The sequence below is a fragment of the Branchiostoma belcheri genome, unplaced genomic scaffold (genome assembly GCF_001625305.1).
Source record: "Branchiostoma belcheri isolate BF01 breed outbred unplaced genomic scaffold, Haploidv18h27 scaffold34, whole genome shotgun sequence".
Classification (NCBI taxonomy): domain Eukaryota; kingdom Metazoa; phylum Chordata; class Leptocardii; order Amphioxiformes; family Branchiostomatidae; genus Branchiostoma; species Branchiostoma belcheri.
In genome coordinates this window covers 1,472,219-1,499,348 of record NW_017803954.1, presented here as the reverse complement: position 1 = coordinate 1,499,348, position 27,130 = coordinate 1,472,219, and the positions used below count along the sequence as shown (strand labels likewise).

The 27,130-nt window shown below is 39.4% G+C and overlaps 2 protein-coding genes across 21 annotated transcripts in view; one reads left to right on the top strand and one right to left on the bottom strand.

The window, feature by feature from the left end:
- Nucleotides 1–23,081, top strand: part of LOC109475463 (signal peptide, CUB and EGF-like domain-containing protein 1) — a 62,005-nt gene extending 38,924 nt beyond the window's left edge. For 11 of the 19 annotated variants that reach the window (XM_019776065.1, XM_019776069.1, XM_019776063.1 and 8 more), the window contains 18 exons: nucleotides 4,849–4,965; nucleotides 6,898–7,020; nucleotides 7,338–7,454; nucleotides 7,790–7,912; nucleotides 8,156–8,365; nucleotides 8,651–8,770; nucleotides 10,718–10,762; nucleotides 13,781–14,002; nucleotides 14,383–14,485; nucleotides 15,023–15,126; nucleotides 15,572–15,742; nucleotides 16,083–16,271; nucleotides 16,595–16,756; nucleotides 17,022–17,219; nucleotides 17,589–17,741; nucleotides 18,091–18,170; nucleotides 18,975–19,127; nucleotides 20,483–20,713. In XM_019776065.1, coding sequence (XP_019631624.1) covers nucleotides 4,849–4,965; nucleotides 6,898–7,020; nucleotides 7,338–7,454; nucleotides 7,790–7,912; nucleotides 8,156–8,365; nucleotides 8,651–8,770; nucleotides 10,718–10,762; nucleotides 13,781–14,002; nucleotides 14,383–14,485; nucleotides 15,023–15,126; nucleotides 15,572–15,742; nucleotides 16,083–16,271; nucleotides 16,595–16,756; nucleotides 17,022–17,219; nucleotides 17,589–17,741; nucleotides 18,091–18,170; nucleotides 18,975–19,124 — 2,387 coding nt within the window. In that variant the 3' untranslated portion in view covers nucleotides 19,125–19,127; nucleotides 20,483–20,713. Of the gene's footprint in view, nucleotides 1–4,848; nucleotides 4,966–6,897; nucleotides 7,021–7,337; nucleotides 7,455–7,789; nucleotides 7,913–8,155; nucleotides 8,366–8,650; nucleotides 8,771–10,717; nucleotides 10,763–13,780; nucleotides 14,003–14,382; nucleotides 14,486–15,022; nucleotides 15,127–15,571; nucleotides 15,743–16,082; nucleotides 16,272–16,594; nucleotides 16,757–17,021; nucleotides 17,220–17,588; nucleotides 17,742–18,090; nucleotides 18,171–18,974; nucleotides 19,129–20,482 lie in introns of those variants that run through there. The other 8 variants (XM_019776073.1, XM_019776082.1, XM_019776066.1 and 5 more) reach the window with 7 other exon arrangements.
- Nucleotides 23,082–23,494: 413 nt separating this feature from the next.
- The window catches only part of LOC109475465 (pyruvate dehydrogenase protein X component-like), an 8,814-nt gene continuing 5,178 nt past the window's right edge, over nucleotides 23,495–27,130 (bottom strand). The window contains exons 6-12 of one of the 2 annotated variants that reach the window (XM_019776083.1): nucleotides 25,896–26,049; nucleotides 25,487–25,555; nucleotides 25,261–25,336; nucleotides 24,968–25,029; nucleotides 24,506–24,664; nucleotides 24,269–24,333; nucleotides 23,495–24,073 (exon numbers count right to left, since the gene is read on the bottom strand). In XM_019776083.1, the coding sequence (XP_019631642.1) occupies nucleotides 23,824–24,073; nucleotides 24,269–24,333; nucleotides 24,506–24,664; nucleotides 24,968–25,029; nucleotides 25,261–25,336; nucleotides 25,487–25,555; nucleotides 25,896–26,049 (835 nt within the window). In that variant the 3' untranslated portion in view covers nucleotides 23,495–23,823. The remainder of the gene's footprint in view (nucleotides 24,074–24,268; nucleotides 24,334–24,505; nucleotides 24,665–24,967; nucleotides 25,030–25,260; nucleotides 25,337–25,486; nucleotides 25,556–25,895; nucleotides 26,050–27,130) is intronic. The other variant, XM_019776084.1, reaches the window with a different exon arrangement.

Sequence of the window (27,130 nt, the reverse complement as noted above, 5' to 3'; positions counted from 1 at the left end):
TGGTGTTAAAGTATGCCATCAAAAGTTTAGCAGTGCTACCAAAGTATTAAGAGATTGACAGGAGAAGCCCACACTCTCTTCTGTATGGTACCATTTTGAGATTGGCTTAACGTGTTTACCTATGGGATTAAAGCTGTGAGAAAACAGTTTAAACAGTACTTGGGCAACTTAAGTGTGTGAAGAGAATTTTGCCTTCTTTCCCATTTGAAATTGCTGAGCCATTCAGTTGTTGGAAAGCCTTTCTTTTTTCCTTTATTTTGCTATATGCTATTATTAATATAGCTCACAAAAAGTTATTTTGTTTAACTTTTATAGCCATGATGATTCTCAAATACGAATGGTAATGTCTTGATATCTTTGGAACTGCAAGTTTTGACAGCTTTTAGCATGTTTCAATGCTCAGTAATTTTCTACCCTAGGATAAAGTGCTTTCCTGAACAACAACAACAAAAAACTTAAAAGCTTCTCAATGATATCATTTCCAGTTAGTTGTACGTCACAATATGATACATCTGAAACCGTTGACCACAATTTTTTTCAGCTCCCCAAAAATGACTCACGAGGAATTCCACAAATAAAGATGCTCCTTAAGACCTCTATTTTAAGCACTGACCTTTTGATGACTGGGGAAGGCAGTGAATTGCTTTCTTAGGCAAACTATGCTGGCTCATAGATGCATAGAAAAGCTTCACAAGCCGTGATAAAGGCTTGATTCTTGCCACCTTTATATAGAACTCTTTGTGATAGAGAGTGTGTTAAACCCGAACCCAGTAGGCAGGTTAAAATAAGTGTAACATGCAAGTAGTAACAATAGAAAGACCTGATTTTTTTCTGCACAGAAGTTACCAGGCAAAGACTGATTGTCTTATTCAATGGACAAATGAATGTAGATTGCACAGACACATGTACATATTTATGTGTCCACTAATTTGTCCAACCATTTTCTACCTTTGAGCAATGAATTTTTGCAGACAAAAATTGCATGTTGCAGAGGTTACAAATAGTTCATTTGGCTACCTTCTGGGGTTTCTTTTCCCGGCACAAATGTCCAGGACTTGATTATGTATACCTTTAAGCTTAGAGAGTTTATTTTGGGCTTGTCATGTCACTACATGTACAGAAATGTCAGACAGTTGTCAGGCACCGGTGTTCACAGAGGTTAGAGGAATGAGGGCAGTTGTCAGGCTTGATCATGGTCCATGTTTTAACTTGTGTACTTGACAACCGTTTTATTGAGTTTTAGTCATGCAAAAAACGTAAAAGCTTCACTATCCTCAATGATTTCTTAGTCACTCTAGATAGGGACCTCACTTAGTAATCATTAAATTTTAGTCCAAATAAAAGCTTTGAGAACACTTCGTGTGAAACAGAGATGGGAGGGAGACATATTCTGCTAAGAAGTTGTCTTAAATCATAATATTTTATTGATATAATAATGTGTACTGAGATAGTACGAAGGTAGCAGGTGCATGTGAGCATATCTGTGTCCAGCCCAGCAATGTAGAGGGTTGTCAGCCTGACTGGTTCTACACGGTTCTGGTGTCTGGCCTACAAAAGGTAAGTGGTCATGGGAAGGCAAGGGCAACCAATCGTGTAACCCGATTCAATCAAAGCAGTCATCAGATCGCAGGCTGAACAGTGCGCGCTCCACGCACCAGTGCAGCCCCCTTAACTTACATGTCCAAGTACTCCACCCTCAGGAAGCCTGACAGGACTTCTGAAGTGGCAGATGGCTTTGTCCTTTTCAAAGTGATACACAACCAAGTTTACTTAAAGCACATGTACAAAATGTACCTCACTTCAGACGTGTTCGCCATGGCCAAAAGCTGTAAGGAGTGGCCAGGCCTTGGTTACCTGACAGTGGTTGCTGATCCTTTCACTTTGAAATTCTTGCAGTAATGTTATGTGCATACACGTACAGTTGACACAAACCTTGTCTTTACAAGATACAGTAATTATATTTATAATATATCATCTATATTTTGAAAGAGAACAGCACTTTATTCCAAATCAAAGTACTTTTTCTACAAAATTACTGACTGATGAAAATGTGGATGATCGTAGGTTCTTTGGTTGACAACAATGTTACCACAATTTGATTTTGAGTTAAGAGGAGTGGGAATTGGAAAACAAAAGTTCATCTGCACTTTCACTAATCTTCTGAGTCATCCTCTAAAATGGAAGAGCATCTGTCTTCTGACTCCTCCCAGAATGATGTGCCATGCTTCTTACGACTTCCCTTTGTTGTAGCCAACTGCCTTGCCTTTGGTGTGTCGTACTTAGAAGACCGATTTGACATTACACCATGCAGAAATACTGTTCCAGTCACTTCAGGAAAAACGTCTTACACTATTTTAAACTTTTTATCACCAGACATGTTTTCCCCGTCTCTCCTGTCCAATCATTCTTGATGTACCTGACCAGGTCACAGGACGTTCTGGAGCTCTGTGTTGACTGTGAAGTCAACTTGAAGTAATCTTTGTTTTCTTTAAGTTCCCATTTCCCCTCATTAGTTGTGGCCCAGGTCCATGATGTAGAGACACAATGTCAGCCCCCAATACGTACACGTCACTTATTGTCTGACGTAATCGGCTCCTAGCCCAGGATGGATGGAAGCCAGGTCTGTGAACCACTCAGGCTGCCTGAGAGAAACTGCAGACCTTGTCTGTAACCATGGCAATGTAATGTTCCTCCTCTAACATCACAGATAACTCCATATCTGCAACTTACTCTTGACTGCTTCAGGGAAACACCGTATTCAGGAGTACTCCATGAAACATGTCCAAAATTCAATTTGGGAATCCGATTTGATTGTTGGAGATATTCTCTTTTTACCGTTACCACTTTTTTGGATGATTCGGTTAGGAAGAGATAATATTCTGCTTGGAGATTGACTTTGCAAAACCACAACACTGTAAACAATTTTGATTTGGCCTGTACATGTACAATTAGAAGTTTTCCCTGACAGTGTCAAGACAAGGTTTTAAAACCATTTCTAGATCCAATGTACTCGACAGAACATTGTTAGCTGTAATATGTAGTTTTCTAATGATTGTAAAATCAATGACGGACACGCATACGTATACCATTGTATGCACACAGAGTTATTGAAAATCATATTTTCATGTTCGATAACTGAATGAATGTGCCTTTTTAAAACAATTGAATGTTTAAGAGAACAGTTTTCATTGGATGTTTCCTCAGCTATTTGCGACCATTTCCTACAGGATACCTGTGGTATTTCAGCAGGACTGCCAGGTCCTGTTCTGCCTGGACATGCCTTCCCGACATAATCCAGAAACCTAATCTGACTCAACTGTAACACATCTGAGTCGCTCCTGTTTCTCTGTTTACAGAGAACTGCGAAGGCTCAACCCTGCGGCGGCATTATCTCTCCAAAGGGCACACCGTTTCACCAATATCTAGCACACCCTGCATTTTTTGTTGACAGGCACATTTTTCTGGACCTGTTGCAAAGTGAAATGTTTATCTTTATTCTTGGCTTAAGTTTTTTGTAAAGAAGAATGGTATGAGGATTGTGTTGGTTTGACTTTGAGAAGTCAGTGTTGGCCAGGTCGAGGACACTTTGAATGACTCCTTTTCCATGTCAGGTGACTAAGTTGTAGGTGCGCCTCCATGTTACTGCATGGTCACATTAGTCATAGGCCATCCTGATTTTCATTTTGTAGAAGGGTGTAACAGTACCAAATTTTGAAAGACTATCAAGAATCTAGACAGCCTTTCCTGTAAAAGTGCTGAATTTTGTACAACATATGCACACGATTATACCAAGAATGACTTCAGTTTGTGATGGTTTTGCCTCCAAAATTCTTAATACATGTCAAGTGTAATAACTCGCCAGTGTAGCACTTGTTCTGGTCTGTTGGCCTGCTGGGTTGTATATTTTATGAAATACCAGGAGCTCCACCTAGGATGACCCAGACTGGACCTCAGGGGCTCGACGTGTTGTCCCTAACATTGCTATGCAGTCAGTCGGGGGAAACGGTTGTTGCTATTATCATTCTTCACTCTGTCCCCAAAACAAGTTTGTTGCCATACAATTTCACAGATGTTTTCCCAGTTTCAACTTTGTTGATGTTTTTCAGGATTTGTGCTCCTCGGGAAAACTCCCATGTCCTAATCTGGGATATAATGTTACATTCAACAAACTATTGTGCATTATGTATATTGTACATGTTGTTTCGCATTGTCACATCTCAACATTGTTTGTTTGGTACAACTGGTAGTCTCTATAATCAAGTTCCACACATTGGTAAATGAATCTTTCTTTTAGATTTGATGGGATCAAGGAGGTTTAATTCTCTTTTAAACCTCCTTGATGTGATTAATCCAAGGTATATATAGTTACATGTATCACCAATTAGTACATAAAATCTTTGTATATTTTACAATCACATAATACAGTTTAATTTTTCATCATCATCATATTAGATTAGATTGATTTTCCATTACATGACATGAGTGTACATGACATAATCACCTTTCTCCAATACCTCAATCATCAATAAATTTGCTCATCAGATAATCAAGAATTTCACGCTTCCATGTAGATAATTTGGAGGTGGATTTGATAGCTCAGAGATGGCTAATGTAATAGAGAGAGCAGAATGGATAATGCAATAGAGAGAGACAAGCAATTGAACCATAATTTTGTTCTGCAACATCTTGAAATGAGCAAAATTCTAAAAGAATTTGGTCCATTTCCTTTTTTGCTGTTTCCCTCACAGGTGAATGATTCTGTACTACAGTGTACTAGCAAATTCCAGAACAACTTAAGTCTTGTAGTAAGAAATTGTGATTCTTACTGAGGACTTTCATGTTTTGCAGAGACGTGTGCTGTGAATAATGGGGGCTGTGACCGGCAGTGTAAAGACACGCAGAGCGGCGTACGCTGCAGCTGTCCTGATGGATTCACCTTGCAGCCAGATGGGAAGAAGTGTCTAGGTAAATATCACTTACTACTTTTTCATCCATGGACAAAATTAGTCAGCGGCCCCTGCTGCATGAGACCATGATACATCTGATTGAAGTGTCCGTACTGAGACTTCTGCTTTTGTAACCTCTGAACTTAGCAGTGATCCCTCGTGGTGTAGTTCAATTCCCTCATATAGAGTATTGGCACAGGCCTGGTTGATAGGGCTCTCTCGTGCGTCAGCCGGAATTGGGAAACTTTTGATGTTGTGTGTTTAGGTTGGGCAGAGGCATTCCTCCGGAACTGTTTTACATGTACTTCTAAGTCGGTTTGATAGTCCGACTGGATTACATTTTATACCGCAGCTTTGAACGTTGTGCTTTGAACAACTTGAAGCTGAGAAGCATACTTCCTGTGGTAAAGACTTTGGAATGAGAACTTGTCTGTTGACAAGGTCTTTTCAGTTCCCACATTCTAAAATATGGTATTGTTTCTATACCTCACGTATGGCATTGAAACATCAGGCCAACATTTGTCAATTAGAACCATGGTCTACACATACATGTATCCTGTCTATGATTGTCAATCTGCATGAAATATCAGCATATAAAAAAAGGAAATTGTTGTGCCTCTTTTTTTTGACTCTGAGGGAAAAGGAAAGGACAAGAAAGTACAATGCTGGAAGCACTGATTGATGATGGTTGCAATCAAAGATCAACTACACGTGTTTACAACCCATGCAGCAGCAATGCTGATCCCTTTTAACCTCAGTTTCCAGATGATGACTTCTGGTAGCCAAAGTTTACCAGTAATTCGAACACTTTGTTTCGGGGATCACTCGGTGCACAATGCTTTACTTTACTTGCTGTGTAATTATTTTGTGCCAAGGGGAACATTATACCAATATAAGCACGCTCTCAACAAATGGTTCAATTCATAAAATGTGAGTGGAGTCAACAGTCTTAGATAATGTTACTGTTGTCCGAAAAGTCTGGCCAAAACATGTGCATGATCACTTTGCTTGTGTGGAGAAACCACAAACACGGCTCTCCAGTCCCAAGTGCTTCCTAAACAGTCACTTTCTTCGGGACGTAAGATATATGGCTTTACCACGCAGTCCGTGTGTTTGTGTTGGACATGGTTTCTTCATTTAAAGCCAGAAGGCGACACCCATCCCCACACAAAATGTGCCATGTATGGCAACCTCTTGTACAGATGTTGTGAAAGGGTCCCAGTGTTTGCTGAGCACACCATTTCTGCCCTTGTTTATTTGATGTCACTTGGTATTTTCCACTGCGGACATCCGGTGGCTGCCACAAGTCGCAGCCACATCAAACCCGACCATACGATCCGTCCATCTCGTTTGAAGTTGCAGCTTGAACTGTGCACAGATCCCAATGGCAAATTTTTAAAGTTTAACACATCTGTTGAAGACGCCAGTTTGAGACTATACCCCACTGGCACCTGTAGAAATTGCATGTGTCAGAAATTCTATTAATTGTATGGTCAAAAATATCCAAGAATATAATGAAGCTGCACATACATGTATATGGATTCTTCCCTTTCATGGAAAACAAAGACAAAAATAAATTTGCATGAAATTCAAGCAAATTTTGTCCAGCTCTGTCTGAGCAATTCTGAAATTGAAGCAAATTTTGCTGAAATTACATAATTCAGAAAAACATCAGCTCACTACGATTGCTGTCTGCACAATTGACAGTATTTTGAACAATGCCACCTTGCAGACTCGAGCAGTACTGCACCTTAATGCATGTACACTTCTATTTTGATATGTTCTGTGACTGTCCTTCGTGTCATTGCTGAGACCTGAACAACTTCATCTTGACATTTTTACCTAATGTACATATTATAACACCTTACAAAATTATGCAGCTATCAGCTAATTTGCATCATTAATGAGTATCAATGTGTAACTTGGTCGCGTTGTCCATTGATTACTTCAGATGTTGATGAGTGCCGTATCAGCAACGGTGGCTGTGATCACGACTGTAGAAACACAGTGGGCAGCTTCACCTGCTCCTGCCACAAGGGGTTCAAGCTGCTCACCGATGAGAGAACCTGCATAGGTATGTGTCTGGTAAAGTGTGTGGAAGTTGTGAGGAGTTAATACTTTTAAGAGCTAGAAAGAGTACTATATGACCTTGTACCTTGTATTAACTTCAGCCTCTTCCAAATAAATACAGTATCCAGGCCAGTCATCAACAGCCTGAAAGAAAAAGTGATTAAAGGCCTGAATCAAATGCAGTCAGGAGTTTCACCTTTGTTCTTATGCAATAATGACAAGAATCATCAGGTGGCATTTTGCTCACACGTCTTGAAGATATGTAGCAGGTAGTGAAACAGAAAAGTGGACTGAAACCATGACTTGTCTTCCTCCCCACAGATATAGACGAGTGTTCCATCAACGGCACGTGTGACCACACCTGTAAGAACACCCAGGGTAGTTTTGGGTGCTTCTGTAACCGAGGTTACCAGGCCTATGGCATCACGCACTGTGGAGGTCAGTGTATATTGTTTGTATACACTGTTGCAGGTGTAACAAAATTAAATCAAGTACATTACAAGACTGACTTGTTCGGCTGGCAGTCCTGGCAAGCACATTGTACTAGTATTCAACCATAGGCACGGTACATTCTTAGATCATGGTACTTGGAGAGCTTGCCAGAGTACTTGATGCTTTATTCATGTGTGCACAACTAGTGGGTACTTTTAGTGTATACTGTGAAGTAGAATGCATTTTTTATACGGAAAATTAGAATCTATCATAAAATAACAAGCTCCCCCTGACCTTAGTGCCTTAGTGCTTTTTTTAAACAGTTTTCCCATTATTTACAGATATTGATGAATGTTCGATAAACAACGGTGGCTGTCTCCATAACTGTAAGAACCACTTGGGGCACTACGAGTGTACCTGTCGAGCTGGATATAAGCTCCACCCCAACAAAAAAGACTGCATAGGTAAGTAATGATTGTTTGCTTATTTCATTGCACCCTCATGTATCATTGACTCATTGTAAATCCTTAACCCATTGTCTTGTTTTGTGGTAATAGACCATTGGCTAACACTAAATATTATGATTCACATAGCAAAATGAATGTTGGCATACATGTATGGTCCGCATCCATTTGGGTTGTTTCAGTTATTGGAAAAGTCTCTTAAAAGAGGACAGAACTGACATCTTAAGCCTCCGTTTTTGACAGAAGCTGAGATGTGTATACCCCTGAAGGCACCTGCCAAGGCGGTCCTCACCTGTAACAAGGTGGGAGACAAGGAGACGTGTGGTCTGACCTGTAAGACCAGCGCACACTTCTCCTCCGAGTCAGAGGACACCTACACTTACAGCTGTGGCAGTGACACTGAGTACGAGTGGACACACGAGAAGGTCAACGCTACCATGCCCAGCTGCTCAGGTGGGAGTAAAAACTGGACTGTTCAAACGTCGTATGCAGTTACATGATGCATCACAGTCTTACTGATCTTTTGTTTCATGAATATGTTTGGAGTGCAATGTTTTTGCACTTTTTGCTTTTGCAATGTAAATTCGAACATCTACAATTCCTATAATTTGTGTACTAAATAGTCATTGTAGCTGTATTGTGGTAGATGAAATCATGGTAAAGAAGACTTTTCCAGTCAGGGAGGATGTTGAAGATTTATGACCAAGTTTTCTTTAAGATTTGTACTTTTGGTTGCAGAGCATGTTAATGCCCCGAGCCTGAAGAGAAAAGCACAGTTTAAGTTCTCGGCAGACAAATGCCGACTGAGAAGAAGACACAGAGAACGGTTCCAGGACAACTTTAGCAGGGCGTTATCAAGTAAGTCTCCTCAATCCTTCTAATATAAGGCATTATCAGCACTTAAATTTATTATGTTCTCCTCATGAGAATGATGAACGATATGAAAGTTAAGAGGCATGCATCTTTTCATTTTGAAATCCACCATCAGGTTTTGATCAGAATACTAGGTCTTCCCAGTTCTTGGGATATAACTGGATTACCAGATGTACATGTATGTTACCCATGATTCTGATTGCCACGTTGGAGCTATCACAATGACGTCTCTGTACTGAGCCACAGCTCTGTACTGCTCATGTTGTGAAAACAAGGAATACATTCAAGCATCAGAGTCTTGGTGTCACCTCCAACTGACCAATGTTTTCAGCATACTCTGTCACAATAGCTAAAGCATGTCACAAAGAATGTACTGTTTGTACCAGGCAGGTTCTTGCACTTTTCCCATGTTTATGCTACGTCTCTTTGTTTGAGGATTCTTTGGTAGGAGTTAAATCACTGTCACCGGCTCCATTGTAAGGCCTACTGGAGTTACAGACCAGTTGTGTAGAATACAGGTAGGAAATGGGCAATACCGGTATCTTGACAGGAAGTTTAGGAAAGCGATCATATGCTCAAGTTAGAACTTGGCAGAGAAGCAACATTTGTAGCAGACCCAAACTGATGAACAATGAATCATGAGTGTGACAGCCTTTTAGTTATATACATGTACTGGGATTACTTACACTGCCCAGATGGATTCCTTGCAATGTGTCATTGACCCCTGCATGAGACAATGATTAATTCTATGTGACAGGTTTTTCACTGGAGGGTACCTGATACATGTATTTCTTTCATCGGATTTTTTGCCATGTCTTCATAAGAATGTTTAAGATTTCACAAGTAACAATATTTTGAGTGAAGCTACATGTACGAAGTGAACATATAAGGTTGAAATACTTAACAGTAACAAGATTGATATATAATTGTTTTACAAACACAACAAGGGCAATTGTGAAGATTACATGCCACAATATTTTGATCATATTTTGTTATATTGTGACCAAAAATGAGAAATTCCTAAATTGACCAGAGTGCATACAGAGCATTTCTTGCACTTTATATAATTATGTATCTTTCTAGTGTCAAAGTTCTTTTTGAACCCATATATATTGATATTAGAATTAGAAGAATGAGTCTAAATCAAAATGAGCTATACAGAGGTATGCTGCAGTGTAATGTACTGGGTATTACACTTAGTGAATGGAACAAAGCTGTTCTTTTAGGTACTTGTATATAACATTGTAATCTTTTCATTCTGACTATTATACTAGTAGATGTCAGACATTTTGAATGGGCAACATGATATACATTTCTTGTAATGTTAGATGGACAGTACCAAGGCATCTCTGGAAATGTTATATTGATCATTCATAGATTGAACCCTATTGAGAACCATTCTGACGTGACCAGGACTCCTACTGTGGGTGGAAGGCATGTTGTACAGTAGCTTGGCCTCTGTGTCTGTAATATTCTTGGGTGATACTTGTACATTCAGTGTTTCCTCTCACACTGCTACAGACCCAAATATGCTTTATATTAGATGGATTGAATTTAAATCCAATCAGCTGTACATATCAGTTATGATATTTTGCAGCTGTATTTTTATAATGGAAATTGAAGTATCATATATGCATGTTTCTTTTCCAATTGCTGGTTAGTGATGCTATCAAAATCCGATCTAGTGCAGCAGTGCTAGGTTATGATCTGTTTTGTTTTCAAGCTGAATTTCTAGCTGCTGCGGACTTATTTTCAATTCATATTCAAAGCGGTTATGCAATCATCACCTTTATCAAAAGCCTTGCCGTCAAATGTCATTTAATGATTCATAACTGAACAGGGCATCAGAGGAAACACTGGAAATACTGCCTTAACTTAATGATCTCTGATAAATTAAATCTCGTTTCCTTTCTCTCCTCTTTTCCTCTGCAGCTCATGAGTTGTCCTCTCTAACTGGTTTGTCCTACTCAGAGATAGGTACCAACTTTCCCATTTATTTCTCTTGAATGTGGCTCAACATACCAAGTATCAGGTAGTGCTAGTGTTATTATATGTGTACCACATCTGACAAAATGAACTGGAAATTCTTAGTGGATATAGCATTTTCATTTCGAAACTCAATATGTGATGATTTTTATATAAGAGCTAACATGTCTACCACGTACAATTGTACATCATGCTCCAATATTATCCTTTGGTAAAAGAATATTTGCTATTCTCATTTGGGAATGATAGGAAAATTGGCTAAAATGTTGTCCATGGTTACAGACAATATCATTGGTACATTGAGCCTCATACCATACAAACTTGTGGTTTATGCAGAATTTGTGTCAGTCAACGTGACATTTGTGTTGCAGTTTCTGTGTTTGTGTCCAGGAAATTCATGTGTCATGTTTCACAGCTAAACACATCAGTTAGAAGTTAGACATCTAAACCATGAAAGCTTTTTTAACCATAACATGATTAATGATGTACATGTAAGTACTAAGTAATATTATAATGATGCCAGTCTTAGACAAGATGTGGCCTTTGACCTGTCCATATTTGGTATGGTTGTTATAACAGTGCCGTCAATGCAACTAATGCATTGTTGTTGGAATATCAGTAACTTTAGGCCAAAGCTACTAATATTCCAACTAGGGATTATCTGGACTTTACTCACTGAAGATTTTCTATAGTTACAAAAATATGATATTTTGACCAAAAATTACTATTTCTATTGAAACAGCACAGTGAAAGACTTTTATATCATTGTGATTCTTTCAACTTGATTTTGACATTTTCAAACCAAACAGTAGAGGTGATACAACAGCCATACAAACTATGTACATGGTAGTGCCTGTGTGTAGCTAACTGCATGTCCTTCCAGCACAGATCCCCACAACTGCACTGTCTTTTGCCCACAATGCACTGTGCTTTTGAGCCAGGGTAGAAGGGAGAGGGGGGGTGAATACGACAAGTAGACTCATGCATGTTACTGCTTTTTGCACCTGCATTTTATTGAGCACATGCTAGTGTGGTAATGGACTTGTCTGTAAAATCGTAATAACATGAAATTCAGCACCATAGACATATCCTTTGTCAAACTTCATATCCAAGATTTCAAAAGATTCAGCAATGTGGTTTGTCATAGTCTTACTGTACAATGTTAAGTATTTACTTTTCTCCGTCTTCTTGAAAAACTTGACCTGGATGAAATGCACCAGGAATAGGCTTGGTACATAGTTACAGCTAGTACAAACAGATGCATAGACATGTACATGTATCTGTAGACAAGGCGTGCTTGTGACAGGATTGTCTCTTTGGTGGCTTTGTATTGCTACAGGCAGGGTTAAAAAGCACAGTGCTAGTGTGCCATTGCTTCCAGATCACATTATGTATGCACGAAATGCTCTGTAAACTGCTCTCTTTTGCTTTTGCACATGCCTTTATGCTCCATATTGCCCACGTTATTATGCAAGCTTTGCACCCACGTGATTGCATGTAAAGTAGTTCCTAAAGCCATGCAAGTTTCCTTGCTTCGTTCTGCATGCAACAATTGCATTTGCCCAGCTCTAGCATTTTCTACAATATAAAGATTTTTCATTTTTTGTACTATTGTTTCAATATGCTGTAAAAGGTTTGGAAAGAGAAGACCATAATTACATGTATGATATGTAGATGTTGCCAAATCTTGGATGTCTCACCTCGAAAAATATAGGGGACAACTAGCCAATGTTTCTACACAGCTGATAAAAATTGCTATCAATTACTGTTTTGCCCAGCTTTGAAGTTAGGATACTGGTCAGTCAAATCACTTTTGACCAGTATCATTTTCTAGCTGCCCTTTTCCCTTTATGTGTGCATTCATGAGTAACAATATATGTTGATCATTTCATGCAAATGTCCTATCTGAAAAATCTCACTGATGCATGTAACACCATCGTCCTCCATTTCCCATCACTTGTGACTTTGTTTTTTTGTCATGTCAGCATTTATCTTTAAGAAATTGAAATACATTGTTGATGTTGTTTGTTTTGTGATGTATCTGAGTGTGAAGCTGATCCCATTCACAGTGACATGTAACATTATGGCATTTCAGTTTACAGTCGTTTTTGAACAGGCAGCCTATAAAACATCATGATTTTGATTTTTTTTAATATCCTGAGGGATAAGCTCTTGTATTAAAAACAAAAAGATGTCTGTGCCCCCTCAAAATCAATTAGAACATTATGAAAGTCACATTACATAATTGCTATACCTAAGCAATATGTCTATTGCATCAATGTTCATCTTAGTGTCACCTGAAGGATGACCTGAACTGAACTGAACTGAACTAATCTTAGTCATTAATGACTTAAATGCTGAAACTACATCTCTGTTGCATGTGAATGGTGCTCAGCTTCAAGCCCACTCTTTTCAATTATGTCACCATGCTAGTTGTATTTTGTGTACTGCTAGCTTGGAGAATGATTATGGTTGATATTGCATTGCACTTCAAGTTACAGTATGTTGTCTTTATTACTATATTGTACATGCTACATGTATATCATGTTTCTTTACTTTGCCTTTTCTACTGATGCAGCCTGATGCAACATTTGATGAGAATTAGGACCAAAAACAAACAAAAAGTGACTGCCGAATTGACATGTCAGCTTAAACAAAGAACGTATCTATTAGGTCCTTCAATCCATTAATTTTTACTGGAAATGAATGCCCTTTTTACGCATTGTGCAAACCATAATGACGTAACCGACAGAAGAGTGCACATATTATTTTCCAAAAAAAGATGATTACTAAATGTTGATGTAAGAAAATAATTCAAGACTGTATTTATCATCATTTTAATGAACACTCACTTATGTTTCAAAATCTTATATTCAGAAGGTCACTTGTAAGTTGAATTTTTCAAAGGAGAGTACCAAAAGTTGAGTTCATTTGACGTTTGGTCCTTTTTCCCATGAAATGTCTCTCCGGTACAGATGTACCTCTGATTTCAGTCCTTCTCTCTAACAGTGTCCCTCTCTCACATGGCAGAGCAAAGAAGGTACCCTTGTACAGAGCTATGTCAGGTAAACTATGTCAACCTTCGTTGTGGCAACCGCCCTACACGCACCCGCCGCGCTAAAAAACGCCGTGGGAGGAGACGGAAGGGCAGGCGCCTGGAGGCCGAGGGTCAGTCTGGGTCGGTCATTGTGGCCGAGTTTGAACTGCAGATGAACCCAGAGGAACCTACGGGTAATGACAAAAACTTTTTGCTTACAATTGGAGTTCATTATTAGTTTAAACATAATCCTCCTGAACTATTCCAAGACTTAGTGTATATCGTGGATGTTATTACAAATGGTTGCCCCTGAATCTGTCTGTACCTGTCTGCCTCCTTGGTGTTTTCACAAACAGGAACTTTATGTTTCTGTCATCTGTGGAAGTGAAGACACAAATACATTGTGGAAAATGCCTTCATCTTGTGAAAAGACATAAGAATCAACATGGCAATGTATCCAGCCAAATGTACTGCTTATCCTTGTGATAAACTATCTCTAGTACCTATCTCCAATGATCACTTCCTTTGGAGCTTAGTGACTATTGTAAGACATTACCACCTCATATATCCACAGATAAGTGTGATGTGAACTGTGTCCGTAGAAGAACAGAAAAGAAGCTGAGAAGAACAGTCAACACCTTGAGGAAATCCATCAATAGGGAACAGTTCTTTGTCAGGTGAGACAATTTGTGAAAATGACAATGTAGCTGGCAATATTTTTCCTGAGCTTAATGGAATGTATACTGTGTTTTATAGCACATGCAATCCAGTAGTTAGTGCCTCTGGACAAAGAAGTTGTGAATTCAAATCTTGGCTGTGTCACTTACCCAACATGTATGCTGTTGGAAAGGGTTGCAGTCCTTAGGATGGGACGTTACCTGTTGTCCACTGTTCGGTGTTCTTGCTGAAAGGAGCTAGCTTATTTGAATTTTCCCCATACCATCAACCTGTAAATATACTGCACATAGCATCTGTCTTCTCTGTCATGACCAGTGGTAGAGACTTTGAGCTAGCCTATGGGAATTTTCCACATACAATTAACATGTTAGTACATATACATAGCATCTACCTTCTGTGCAAGATACTAGTTCTGTCAACTGTTCATTGAGTTCTTTTGAGCTAAACTGATTTCAGATCACTTTGACTTTCACTCAAAATGGTTTGTAAACTTGAAGTCTTACTTAGTGTCCTGACTGTATTGTATTCCCCTGCAGGTTTGCAGGGACAGACTATGAGGTGATGAGAAGGTCGTTGAAGGCTGACCGAGGAGTGGAGTCCATCTGCACCCTGGGACAGATCATGGTGGGAGACAAGTGCAGTAAGTATAACCACATGGTGACTGATTTTGCAACATGCTCAAGTTAAGGCCACGCTAATTTGTTGGTTCTCAGATTTTTGCAGAAAATCAATGAATTGGTTGGCAAAAAAATACACTAAGTGACTAAGATATAAACAGGCCTAGCCCATCCTGTGATATCCGCAAATGCTACGGTAGGAGCCAGAAAGTCAATATACAAGGCTGATATGTCTATAATTTTGAACTTTTTATCTTTGGCAAGTCAGAACTAAATGAAAAATTAGATTGATGAGTCCTAAGGAGGCAAGTTGAAAACCTTATGTGTAAAAGCAGTGGATATTCTTTCATTTTCCTAACAAACACTTGTCGACCAAAGAACTGTTGTCCTATACTTGTGATGACTTACTTGACAATCAACTCCATCAAAGTCCATTTTATAACTGGTCATGTAACTGTCTTGCATTAGTCAGCTGCAGTGTCGGCTCCTACTTCAACATGGAGAGTGGCCGCTGTGAAAAGTGCCCGTCTGGCACGTACCAGGATGAGGAGGGGCAGCTGACCTGCCAGCCCTGCCCCAGTGAAGGAAGTCGGTCTGCAACTGGCATTGTGGGAGCAAGAAATGTCACCGAATGTGGAGGTATCACACTTCATTTTACTACATGTTCATAGTGTCTATTGTTAAAACTATTTAGAGAATGTGCAAATCTGATGTACACATGCACATCCTTAGACTCAGTTAAGACAAAGACAGTTTTGGAGGATGTGCAGATCTGGTGTACAGATGTACATACTTAGTCAGTTAAGACAGTTTTGTATTGTTGTTTTGTTTTGTAGCCTTATGACATTTTATCTATTATTCTACTTACATAATGTACAAATGTATGTGTAATGCAAAGCCCTGTCAACCTCAATCATTTAATTTGAAGCTACATGTATCTCCTATGGGAATTGGACGCATCTGATTTTGACTGAAACAGTTCTATACCACACCATCCTAGGCCAGTGTTCCCCAGGCCACTTCAGCTGGGATGGTTTTGTGCCGTGTATTCCCTGTGAGCTGGGCACGTTCCAGCCTGACCCCGGTCGTACCTCCTGCTTCTCGTGCGGGGGAGGGGTCGTAACCATCAGCGACGGGGCAACCAGTTTTGAGCACTGCGTCGTTCGTGGTGAGTGTGCAGAATATTTTTCAATTCCCCAGTTGATTTTTGGACATCTTTGACTTGTTTGGATGTTAGTACATGTTCAAGTTCAGTTTTATTTACTATGAACTTCGAGGTATTTTCTTCCTGCTTTATAGTCTTTTTGAGAGAGACAAAGAACTTTTGATGGAAGAAATGTGTTATAATTCTAAAATCGAAAGCTTTTTTTTTTCTTGTCAAAAAAACAATACTTTATCCTGTAATGTGTTTTTTAAGCAGCTGAATACTATGCTAACATGAGTGAAACATGTACATGATAGACAGCAATGATCCCGGCCCTTTTCTCCCAGAATCCTGTTCAGCAGGTCAGTACTACAATGTCCAGGCTGGGTCATGTCAGCGCTGTCCACACGGCTTCTACCAGCCCAGAGTGGGGCAGAACTTCTGTGTGCGCTGTCCAGGCAACACCACCACGGACTTCGATGGTTCCACTAATGAAAATGAGTGCAAAGGTGAGTCACACGTGAATGTAACTTTGATATAAAAATTTAATGATTGTTACTTGCATTGGGGAGGGGGCAAAATGCCAAATCACCAAAAAAATTGAAAAATGTCTGTTGTTATACATATATGTCAAATAGACATAGCATGTGAGGTATATTTGAGGACAGTACAGGAATACACTAGCTGTGCCTACATGTACAATAATGAAATTACAATACATGTTGTACCGTACTAGTGTTTGCATTGAACACAGTACTTTATATTCGTTCACAGACAGAACCTGTGGAGGAGAGATTGGAGACTTCATGGGGTACATCCAGTCACCAAACTACCCCGGGAACTACCCGTCCAACGTGGAGTGTACCTGGCACATCGTCCCGCCCAAGGGCAGGCGGATCCTGGTGGTGGTGCCGGAGATCTACCTGCCCGCAAAGGACGACTGCGGGGACGTGCTCGTCATGAGGAAGGGAGGTGAGGGAAGGGCCAGGTCTACATGGGAATGGGGCACAGCATCTCAATAGGGCAAGATGTTTATGATTAAGGACTGGACACATTCGTCTTACAATCAGAATACAATTGCTAACAGAAGGCACTCTTGGGACAGTTGTTTTACAGAGGCTATCATACAATGCAGTGCATCCTTGTCAGCAGTTAGACAAGTTACAACAATGCTATAGACATGGGGAACTGTCCCCCTCTTCTAACTCAGAAAGCATAGAACAATGTACCGCATAGCACATTGCTAGAGCATTGGTCCTTGCTAGACATGAAAAAGACAGATGTGATATTATCACTATGCTTCACTGCTTGGCCACAATTGAGTCTTTGCTTCTATTTCAGCCTCACCTTATTCTGTCACCACCTACGAGACCTGTCAGACATACGACAGGCCGATCGCCTTCACTTCACGGTCGCGGAAGCTGTGGATTCAGTTCAAGTCCAACGAGCTCAACAGCCAGAAGGGCTTCCAAGTGCCATACGTCACCTACGATGGTAAGACAAATCTTCTAGCTATTACTGTTCAAGAAACGTAAGAACATGTAACAGACAAGTAGATGATTTGAGGAATATTCTGAAATCAGATCCAATATTCGGATGAAATGGGCCTGCTAGAATGCTATTTTAGAGCAATAATCAAGATACACAATGTTGTCACATATATACATGTATATGATTGTGTATAGTACAGTCAAACCTTGTCTCCACAACCAGTCAAGTGAAAAAAAATAATTGGTGACTGGGGGTAGCTGTTCCAAACAAGAGGATCTTAACTTTGAAAAGATTGGCCAGCGCCATGTTTGACTGCTGCATTTCCATTCTTCACTCTTGTTACTTCCTTAAGAAAATTATCAAGACCTGATTGAGGACATTGTGCGAGATGGCAGGCTGTATGCATCCGACCATCACCAGGAGATACTTAAAGTGGGTGCTTTTACTTCTTACATGCTTGCTTATAATAATATTCTTTTATCCTACTCACATGTTGCCTCCTTTCCTTTCACATGCTACTAATAAGTACAATTCACAAAATTTATTTTCCAAAAGAGATTGGCCAAAACTAACTACATGGTTGTATAGAACAACCAGTAGGTAACAACAAGTGATGAATCATAAGTAATTAGTGTATTACATGTAGTTCCTGTCTTCTAACAATTACGTCTCAACTAATCTATTCATGTACTTTTATCACTTATTTTAGACTTGACAATGAGATATTGAAATTATGCAAAAACAATTACATGTATGCTAAGGCATGCTTTGTTTTTAGATATCACAGCCTATTATCACTAAATTCTATAGTGTAGACTCAAGACAAAGGTCCCTAGTTTATTTAATCGTGAGACTGTCTTTGTGATGGCCATGTTAGAGGTATACTACATAAAATCTGGCCCACGCTGTGACAAGTGTTGTAGCAATCTCCATAGCTCTCATTTCATTTGTTATGAAATTAAGCCTTGCCTTCAGCAGAAAGCAAAAAGTTGTCCCTAAAATTTGTGGTATCTAATAGCAAAAGCTGTTCTGAAGTTCTGAGTAGACTTGGCACTGTAAATAATCAGAAAGACCCTTACTACCCTTCATATGCCCAATGTTCTACAGTTGTAGTAGACAGTCCCTTGTGACAGAGCGTTAGTTCAATATCAGATTGTTTGCACCTGGATTGTTATGCAGTATACCTCTAACAGACGTTTGCCGTGGACTAACTGTAGTGTGTGTCTGCCGATGCAGGATAAGAAACTGGTGCAGGCCTTGTTTGAAGTGATAGCGCAGCCCCGGAATTACTTCAAGTACAGCTCCGCAGAGTCCACGGCCATGTTCCCACGCTCTTTTATAAAGTTGCTGCGATCTAAAGTCACCAGATTCTTCAGACCATTTTAAAACGTGGGTTACACATTTAGTCTTCCTTTTGTTTTTGTTTTCATTGCAGCCTCATTTCATTATCTTCCATTTCACAGCGCTGTCACTTAAACTAAATTGTATGCCATTATTGTTTGCTTTAAACAGCTGTCTTGCCAAAAGTAGCATCCCCTCATTTCATTACATACACCCAGTAAGTCACCCATTTCCATTGTCATTAAAATTACATTGTCCATTTCACAACCATTCCATCATTTTCTGTAAAGGAACCAGCCGTGAGTCATCTGTATTCCATTGTAGAACATTTCTTTGTCATCTGTCTCCAAAGTTTCAGAATTTCACCCAAAAAAAAATTTTTGAAAAAAGATAATGTCAGATATAAGTAAAAAAAAGTAAAGACTGTTTTAGGTTTGACACGTTGGCTGGTCCCTCCATTTGTCCTCACCAACCACCAAGTTCTCACCAGTTTCCTGATCATGCATGCGCCACGTTTTCCCTTTGTTTAACTTAGACTTCTTCTATTTGGTTAAGTTCACTCGTCATGGCAAAAGCTCACCTAGGAATCTGTAACAACCTGGATGCCAGCCTTTTTAGTTTTAGTATGCTCTCTCGGTCTTCTCCCTGCCAAAAAACCTAGACCCAGACATCTTCTGTCTACATATTGATGGCAGGGAAGGAATCAAGAACATACTAAAGCCAAAAAGGCTGACATCCAAGCTAGATCTGTAAAGCTGTTAGGCAATCTGCCTACATCAAAATATTGTGTTTGATAGCCTCTCTTAGAGTGTAGTCCTAATAGAAGACAGAATGATGGATTGATGTTATAAATTTGTTGTTCTGAGACTTTTTGAAGAAACGTTCAGGATCCCTTGGTCTTTGTGTGTCCTCTGTGTGTCATGATATGTCTGTTTCAGTGTTGAAAAAGCCATACAGGAAGGAAACACTTGAAAAGATAGTGCTTTCAGCACCAAGGACAGACCCCTCAAGCAACCTAACCACAGCTATATCTTCTGTTTGTTTACAAATTACCTTTCAAAAATGGAAGCAAAAATGCTGCTGAAGCCATCTTCAAAGCAAATCTTCCTTAAATTCTCATTTGTAGACATTTGTTTTGTGCATGGTGAACAAATTGTGTATATACTGTGACCATGTGGTTAGTACTAGGCATTGATGTCCATTAGCAAACAGTTCTTTTCCCTTCAAGATTCTTTTTTTCAGGTTATAATTTCTGTTGTTGATTGCTCGTGTGAAGTGTTCCCCTTTGTACACTTTTATTGGTTCGTAGGTTAGTTGGTGTGTTAAAAGATGAAAACTTAGATATCTCATAACATATTTCATAACATGAATGCCATAACGTTTGTCTTCTTCTGTTATCACAGGACAAAAAGCTGGTGAAGGCACTGTTAGATGTGATTGCAGAACCTGTGAATTATTTCAAATATACAGCTTCCCAAGCAAGGGCCATGTTCCCACAATCCCTTATCAACTTCCTGAGGTCAAAGGTTGCCAGATTCTTCAGAATGTAGAAGTTTGTTGTAGTTCTTGTTGAAAGAAAATCAGATGTTGTTGCTACATTTTTGTGAAAAGTGTAGATTTATGTCATTTTGGGGGGTATCAAAGTACATGGAGTCTGACAGTAGATTGACTGTCTATCACAATTAACAGTTCAACCAATGGTAGCATGGCAGTTATAAATGACTGCATGTCCATTGCTACCTTTTGACAGAGGTGGGCGGGGCTATGGGAGTGATCTATTTATTAGTAACAAACTGGAATTATACATGATTTTAACACTTTTAACGAGTGGCAACAATAGTACATGTGTACATGATCAGTTTTTGGTGAACCGTTTACACAGAATGTTGTGCGATGGCTTGAAATAGGATACTTCTTATTTGATGCAGCACATGAATTTTGTGAGAGTATGGAAGGAGTTTTGTGTTCTTTTTGTGAGATTCTGCAGTGATATTGGGAGTGGAAACATGGCCAACATAGTGATAGTACACGTGTGAATAAGCAGATTCTTTATTTAGAGCCTTTTCTGATTAACCAAAACATTACAGGCAAATATGTAGGCTTTTAATACGTACTGACATGTACCAATTATTAGATTTGAAGCATTATAGTAAAATAGGTGGTCAGGTGTGACCCTATACCAGTGTTGCAAATGGTGCAGTAAGTGTATTATTTTTGTAGAAATAAGGAATTTGTAGAAGGTTTGTTTCAAGTTGCAAATATTTAGGCTTGTTGTTGGGAAGAGGATAACTGTTGGGTGTATGACTATATGTGGAACAATTTTAACATCAACAGTCTCACTAACATTATTTTGTATAATACAAAAAGTTATTTTTATCGTGATTTTATATCAATGCAAGGGAAGACTGTAAAAGTGTACAGAAGTGAATGTAACCACACTATTGTAGTATTTTCAAGCTGTATGTGAATGAAAAGGGGTGACCATTAGAAATTAGCTGCGCATAAGTTTGTGGTTGATGTCAGAAGTACATTTTGTACTTGTTCAAATTTCCAACAATTTGCAAGAGTATGTTCACAGAACATCCAGAATGGAATATTGAAAACAAAAAAAAAACACATTTTCTTAAGATGAGACATCAAAAGACATTTGAATAAGTTTAAAAAATGTTTTTCTAACATCTAAAAAACACTGCTCTCCCTGCAAATGTACATGTATTAACATCCATCCCACAGTAGTGATTCTACAGCACTGTGGGCACTGATGCATTTAACAATGTCACATGTTTAAAGAAGGCCATATGCATACATGAATGAAACCTGGCATTTGAAAAAGAGTAAAAGAAAGGCTAATCTTGACCAGCTTAAACTCTATTTGATGAAAACTATGGCCTTTATACGGTGAATGTGTATTGTGCCCAAGGTGAGTTGTGCATCTTAGGTGGCAATTTGGAGGAAACTAAATGTGTATGCCCCAACAAGCTTGTTATTTTAATGTTTGCATAGATTTGCACTTGATGTAGAAATCTTTTATGTGGGAAAGTGCTTGAGTTGAGGTATTTTGAGAGTGTATCTTAGTTAGTCTATTATATTTCTTCTTCCCTATGCTTGAGAGTTTATTGTCTCTTTTTGTGATGCACTCAAAAGTGCAACTCTGAGATGTAATTGATGTATTATACATGGTAGTTGTTACACACACATGTAAGGGCTCCAACTATGCTTTGAGGTGATGGTCTAAATGTTTTGTTATTTTGTCACATCCATTACATGCCCATATACATGTATACAGAGTAAAAACATTTACTAGGTTTCTTCCAAAAATAATGTAGGTTGTGGTAATAGCTTGATTAGTTTATGCCATTCTATACTGTATTGTCTATCACAGTTTAGACCAACAGTGTTCCATTATTAAAGTATGTATGTGATCAGATTTAACGTGAGAACCAAGAGAGAGATGTCATTTCACTTTCGTGTTGGACCATGCAGCTTTTTCTATGGTACACTGATATGTTTATTTAAGAATGTAGTAGTGCACTGAGGGTGTGTTAGTAACACTAACACACAACCCAGCAAAACAGGCACCATATCATTTAATAAATTGTTTTTAAATCTGTCAGCTTTCATTAAACAGGACAAAAGTAAGTTCAGCATAGAAGAAAGAGTCAACATAGGTTTAACATCAATTAGATAAAGCTAAAAAAAAGACTGTAGTTGGATATTTGAGGGGAAAAGAGTTGGGTAAATTATCCAATTTATGTAGCTATTGAGTGATAACAACCACTTGTCGATTTCCTTACTGAACAAACATTTCATTTAGAAACTCAAATTTATCAGCTTTCAAGTGCAACTTAAAGGAGTGGGGCATAGTTGGGTGTGATGTTGGATTTATGTGAGGTATATTATAAGCTTGCACTGCCTACAGAGCATATAATGCCTAATACTAGCAAGGGCACCTTGCAATGTCAGTTTTCCAAAGTTCAATAAAACCATGGGACTATACTATAATATATGTAGCTTATTGCCTCCAAGTACAGAGGTTTTGTTTGTGTGTTGCTTGTGTGTCTGTACCTACATGAATGCAGTAGAGTCACAGTAAGGGGGAAATGGTGTAACTGCAGATTGACAGAAAGGTTGCCCAGACTTACATGTATTTCCACATCAGGGATAAGAAGTTAGATCAAAGTTTGGAAAAATGCCCCAGAATAGGTTATGGTCACCTCATTCCCTGTCTTCTGTCTGACTCACACCCTCCTGTCTGGTTTTCCCAGGCAATTTCAGAGTTGACAAGGCCATGTATGAGTGAAACACATGAAATGATTGCGATTTCAGCACCAAGGACAGACCCCAGACATTCTGTCTGGTTTTCTCATGTTATGACACTAGAAATATGGAAGCAAACACTGACAACACAGATATTTTAGAAAAAAATCACAACTTTCCTGCATGTGGTTTTATTTCCAACAATCAAAAGGCTCATTTGGGACAATTATAATATTTCATAAACTTTAATACCTTTCCATTTTATAGACAAGTACATCTGCACAAACATTTCTTACAATGACCAGTTTTGAACTTAAATAGGACAGAAACTAAAGAATCTTTCATACATGCCAACATTACCTTCTTGCAAAACATTCTTCAAAAGCAAAAAGGGGTTTTCTACAACACTTGCTGTAATAACCTTGATTGCACAGACCTAGTATCATGAAAATTTGATCATAACATTAAAATCTGATAAGAAATATGATCATAACAATGCTGCTTTGTAAGGATTCTCCAAGTTTTCTTTAAAGTCCTCCAGAAATGTGGAGGCCAGAGCGTCATCAACTACTCTGGAGTCAGAACAGAGTGTGACAGTCATGACAGTTTTTGTGGTGTGTCCGTCCTCCGCGGGTTCCACCAGGACACGTGAGCCGCCAATTGCCATGATACAGGCCTGTGGCGGGTTGATGATAGCGCTGAACTGACTTATGCCAAACATCCCCAGGTTGGAAACACTGCAGAGGCAAAGTAAACTGTTAGACATCTTCTTGTACATGTTTATGGAATGGCACAGAAATTCATTCCGTGTGTCATGATGAGCTACACATGTACATGACAATAAAACAACCTTAAGTATCTTCATCAGACAACATACCAATTTGTTATGTCAAGTTATGGCAACTCCCAAAGACAGTTACTGTAGAACAGACCTGAATGTGCCTCCCTGATACTCCTCAGGCATGAGTTTGCCTATCCGCGCTCTCCCTGCCAGCTCCTAATAAACAGGACACATGTCAGAATAAAAGCATTTTCAGCTGAAACAACAGAACAGCAACATCACTCTTCTAGTCCTGTCTCCAGATCTGTGTCTTCTACAGAACTACATGATTTAATAGTTATGAGTGCAAGGGTAATTTTATCAAAAGCCTTTATTGAGTCATGCTTACCTTGACAGTTTCAGAGATGTTCTGTAGTCCCCTGGATGGTACGTCTGTAACTATGGGAGTAATCAAGCCTTTGTCTGTTGCCACGGCAACTGATATGTCCACATTAGAGAGCAGCTGCACCGCCTCCCCCGTCCACTGAGCATTCACCTCAGGTACTGACTGTGTAGGCAGCAAATGGTAATATTGTTAGTACATTAGATCCCCACCATTATATTCCTGCACATTGATAGTTGGTCCCTAGGGGGCGCTGTTCACTTACATAGTATAGAGAATGTAGTTCTGTTGTACATGTGTGTACATCTCATTCACTCCCTAGTAAGAGGGAGCCCAAAACAGCTATAACTACATGTAAAATCATCATGTCAACACAACACAAATCTATTTCAGAAGGTCTGTGATGTGAAGAGTAACAAAGATACGAGATATGAGTTGTACAGAGAGACTGCATCCAATACAACTCACCTTCAGTGCCTGCCCAACAGCCTTGATAATGAAATCATTGACAGAAACCTTTACACCAGAACCTTGGAACAGGAGGGAAAACTAGAGTTACTTGCATCAATGTAAAAGGTGGCCCTTAATGTGGCCCTAGCTGAATACAACCCAAGAGTTTTTCAAATCAATGCCAGTGAGTATGTACATATTGTACACTACATTATTAGCAAGTTATATGAAACTTGTTGAATTACTTTGCTTTTACCTTTATCTCTTTAAGTACTGCATGGAAGCTATTGCTCACAATCTCTAACACTTACCTTGTAGCTTTTTCCTAAGTCTCAGTACTGAGTCCATCTCACAGTCTATACTGCTGTAGGCATGTGGTACTGTAGTCTGAAAAAAAACAGCATTTCAGTTATATGTTCCAACTATTGGGACCACATACTCAAGACCAACTTTGCATGGGACGTTACATTTGGATACACTGAAACAAGTGAGCATAAGTCATACTTTAGTTTAAAAAGTATGAATATCAGACACTACCTTTGATTGTGTGAGTCTTTTTGCTATTGTCCTCCTCATACTTGTGTGTGGGATGTCAACAAACTCATCCTGAAAAACAAAAAGCCATTCCAATTAAGAAAAACGATTTTGCTGACTCAAGTAAGACTGACACTTGTAAAGGATGTGAAAACGGTACAGTATCTCTTGATTTGGTCTTAAGACCAGACCAACTACATTGTGAAATCAAGATACTGCTGGCTAAATACATATACACTCCACTACACTCCACTACACTACAACTAATGTCCTTGACCATCTTTAAGTCTGATACCCTATGGAGGAGCAACAAATGGTGTAAGATTTAATGCATGTTTGCTGTGAACTTTCACAACTTGCTCATTGTCACTTTACACCCACCCCCCCACCTCATGTATCTGTTTGTGCTTACCTCCTCTGCTGCAGCAGGGGGTACTACAGGGTGACTGACTGGGGGAGGGGGTGGGGGAGGAGCAGCCACAGGGGTGGGGGGAGAGGGCGTGGCAGCAGGAACTGCCTCTTGTCTCTTGGCACTAGGGTCACCAGCAAGGAACTTCAGCACATCCCTGGAGAACAATTGATACAATATGTAAAATCAAGCTACACATATGCACCCATGCTGGTATCATAAATGGTACTTTTGTTAATCCACAAATAAACATTGTACATTGTATGTTCTGCCTTATGGCAGATACTAGGTCATACAGGAGTATTATTGGTGAAAGAGACTTATAACATAAGATATATAAGATGTTCACACACCCTTTCAGTAGTCTCCCATGCGGCCCACTAGGTACAATAGCTGCAGGGTCCAGACTGTTGGAATCTACCAAATACCTCACTGCAGGGGAAAGGTCAACATGTCTGGAGGGACAAAAAACATGTACACATCAGTGACGAATTTAGCCTGGGTACCATCCGGATTTTCGCTCTGCAACGCTCAAAAAAATCGATTTATTTGAGCGTTGCAGAGTGAAAATCCGGATGGTACCAGATGACTCCGGATAACTAAAAAAAAAAGTCATCCGGTCAAAAAAGAGACAAAGAATAGCAGGGTTCTCCCCAGACGATGGAACAGGGGCGCTGCGCCAGGCTACTCCCAGCTCAGCGCCAGTATACTACTTTCCAAATTTAGGGTGTTGCATTCCGATTTTTCTACAAAATTTCGCTAAAACTCGAGAAAATTTCCTGATTTCGGGGCTTAGTGGCGTCTATTTTCCCGCCGGCATTGTCTCTGAAAACTTGTGAATGGGGCGATAATCGAGTAAACAATGAGTATTTCGCACGACGCTACTGAGAGAATCGCTGTCATTGGTGGAACATCGGGCGCCCCGCTAGCGTTTTGAAGTCGTGTAAAGAAAGCTAATTGTCTGATTTCTTTGTAAACCAAACCCTGATAATAAGTTTAAAAATAAAAGCCGATACGTTTACGAACTTATAAACCGTAGAAAATTCCCTACCGTATCGCGACATTATGAAGCATGTGGCGGCCGCGAAATTCGTTAACGCGACAGAAAATGTCTGGTTCATGATAGCGGTATTTCCCATGAAAATAACGTATACGATTTATTTTTCCCCTGCTGTCGGTTTTTAAGTCCCGAAACGTTAAAAAAAGCAGAATTTTGCCCACAAACCCGGACGGGGGAC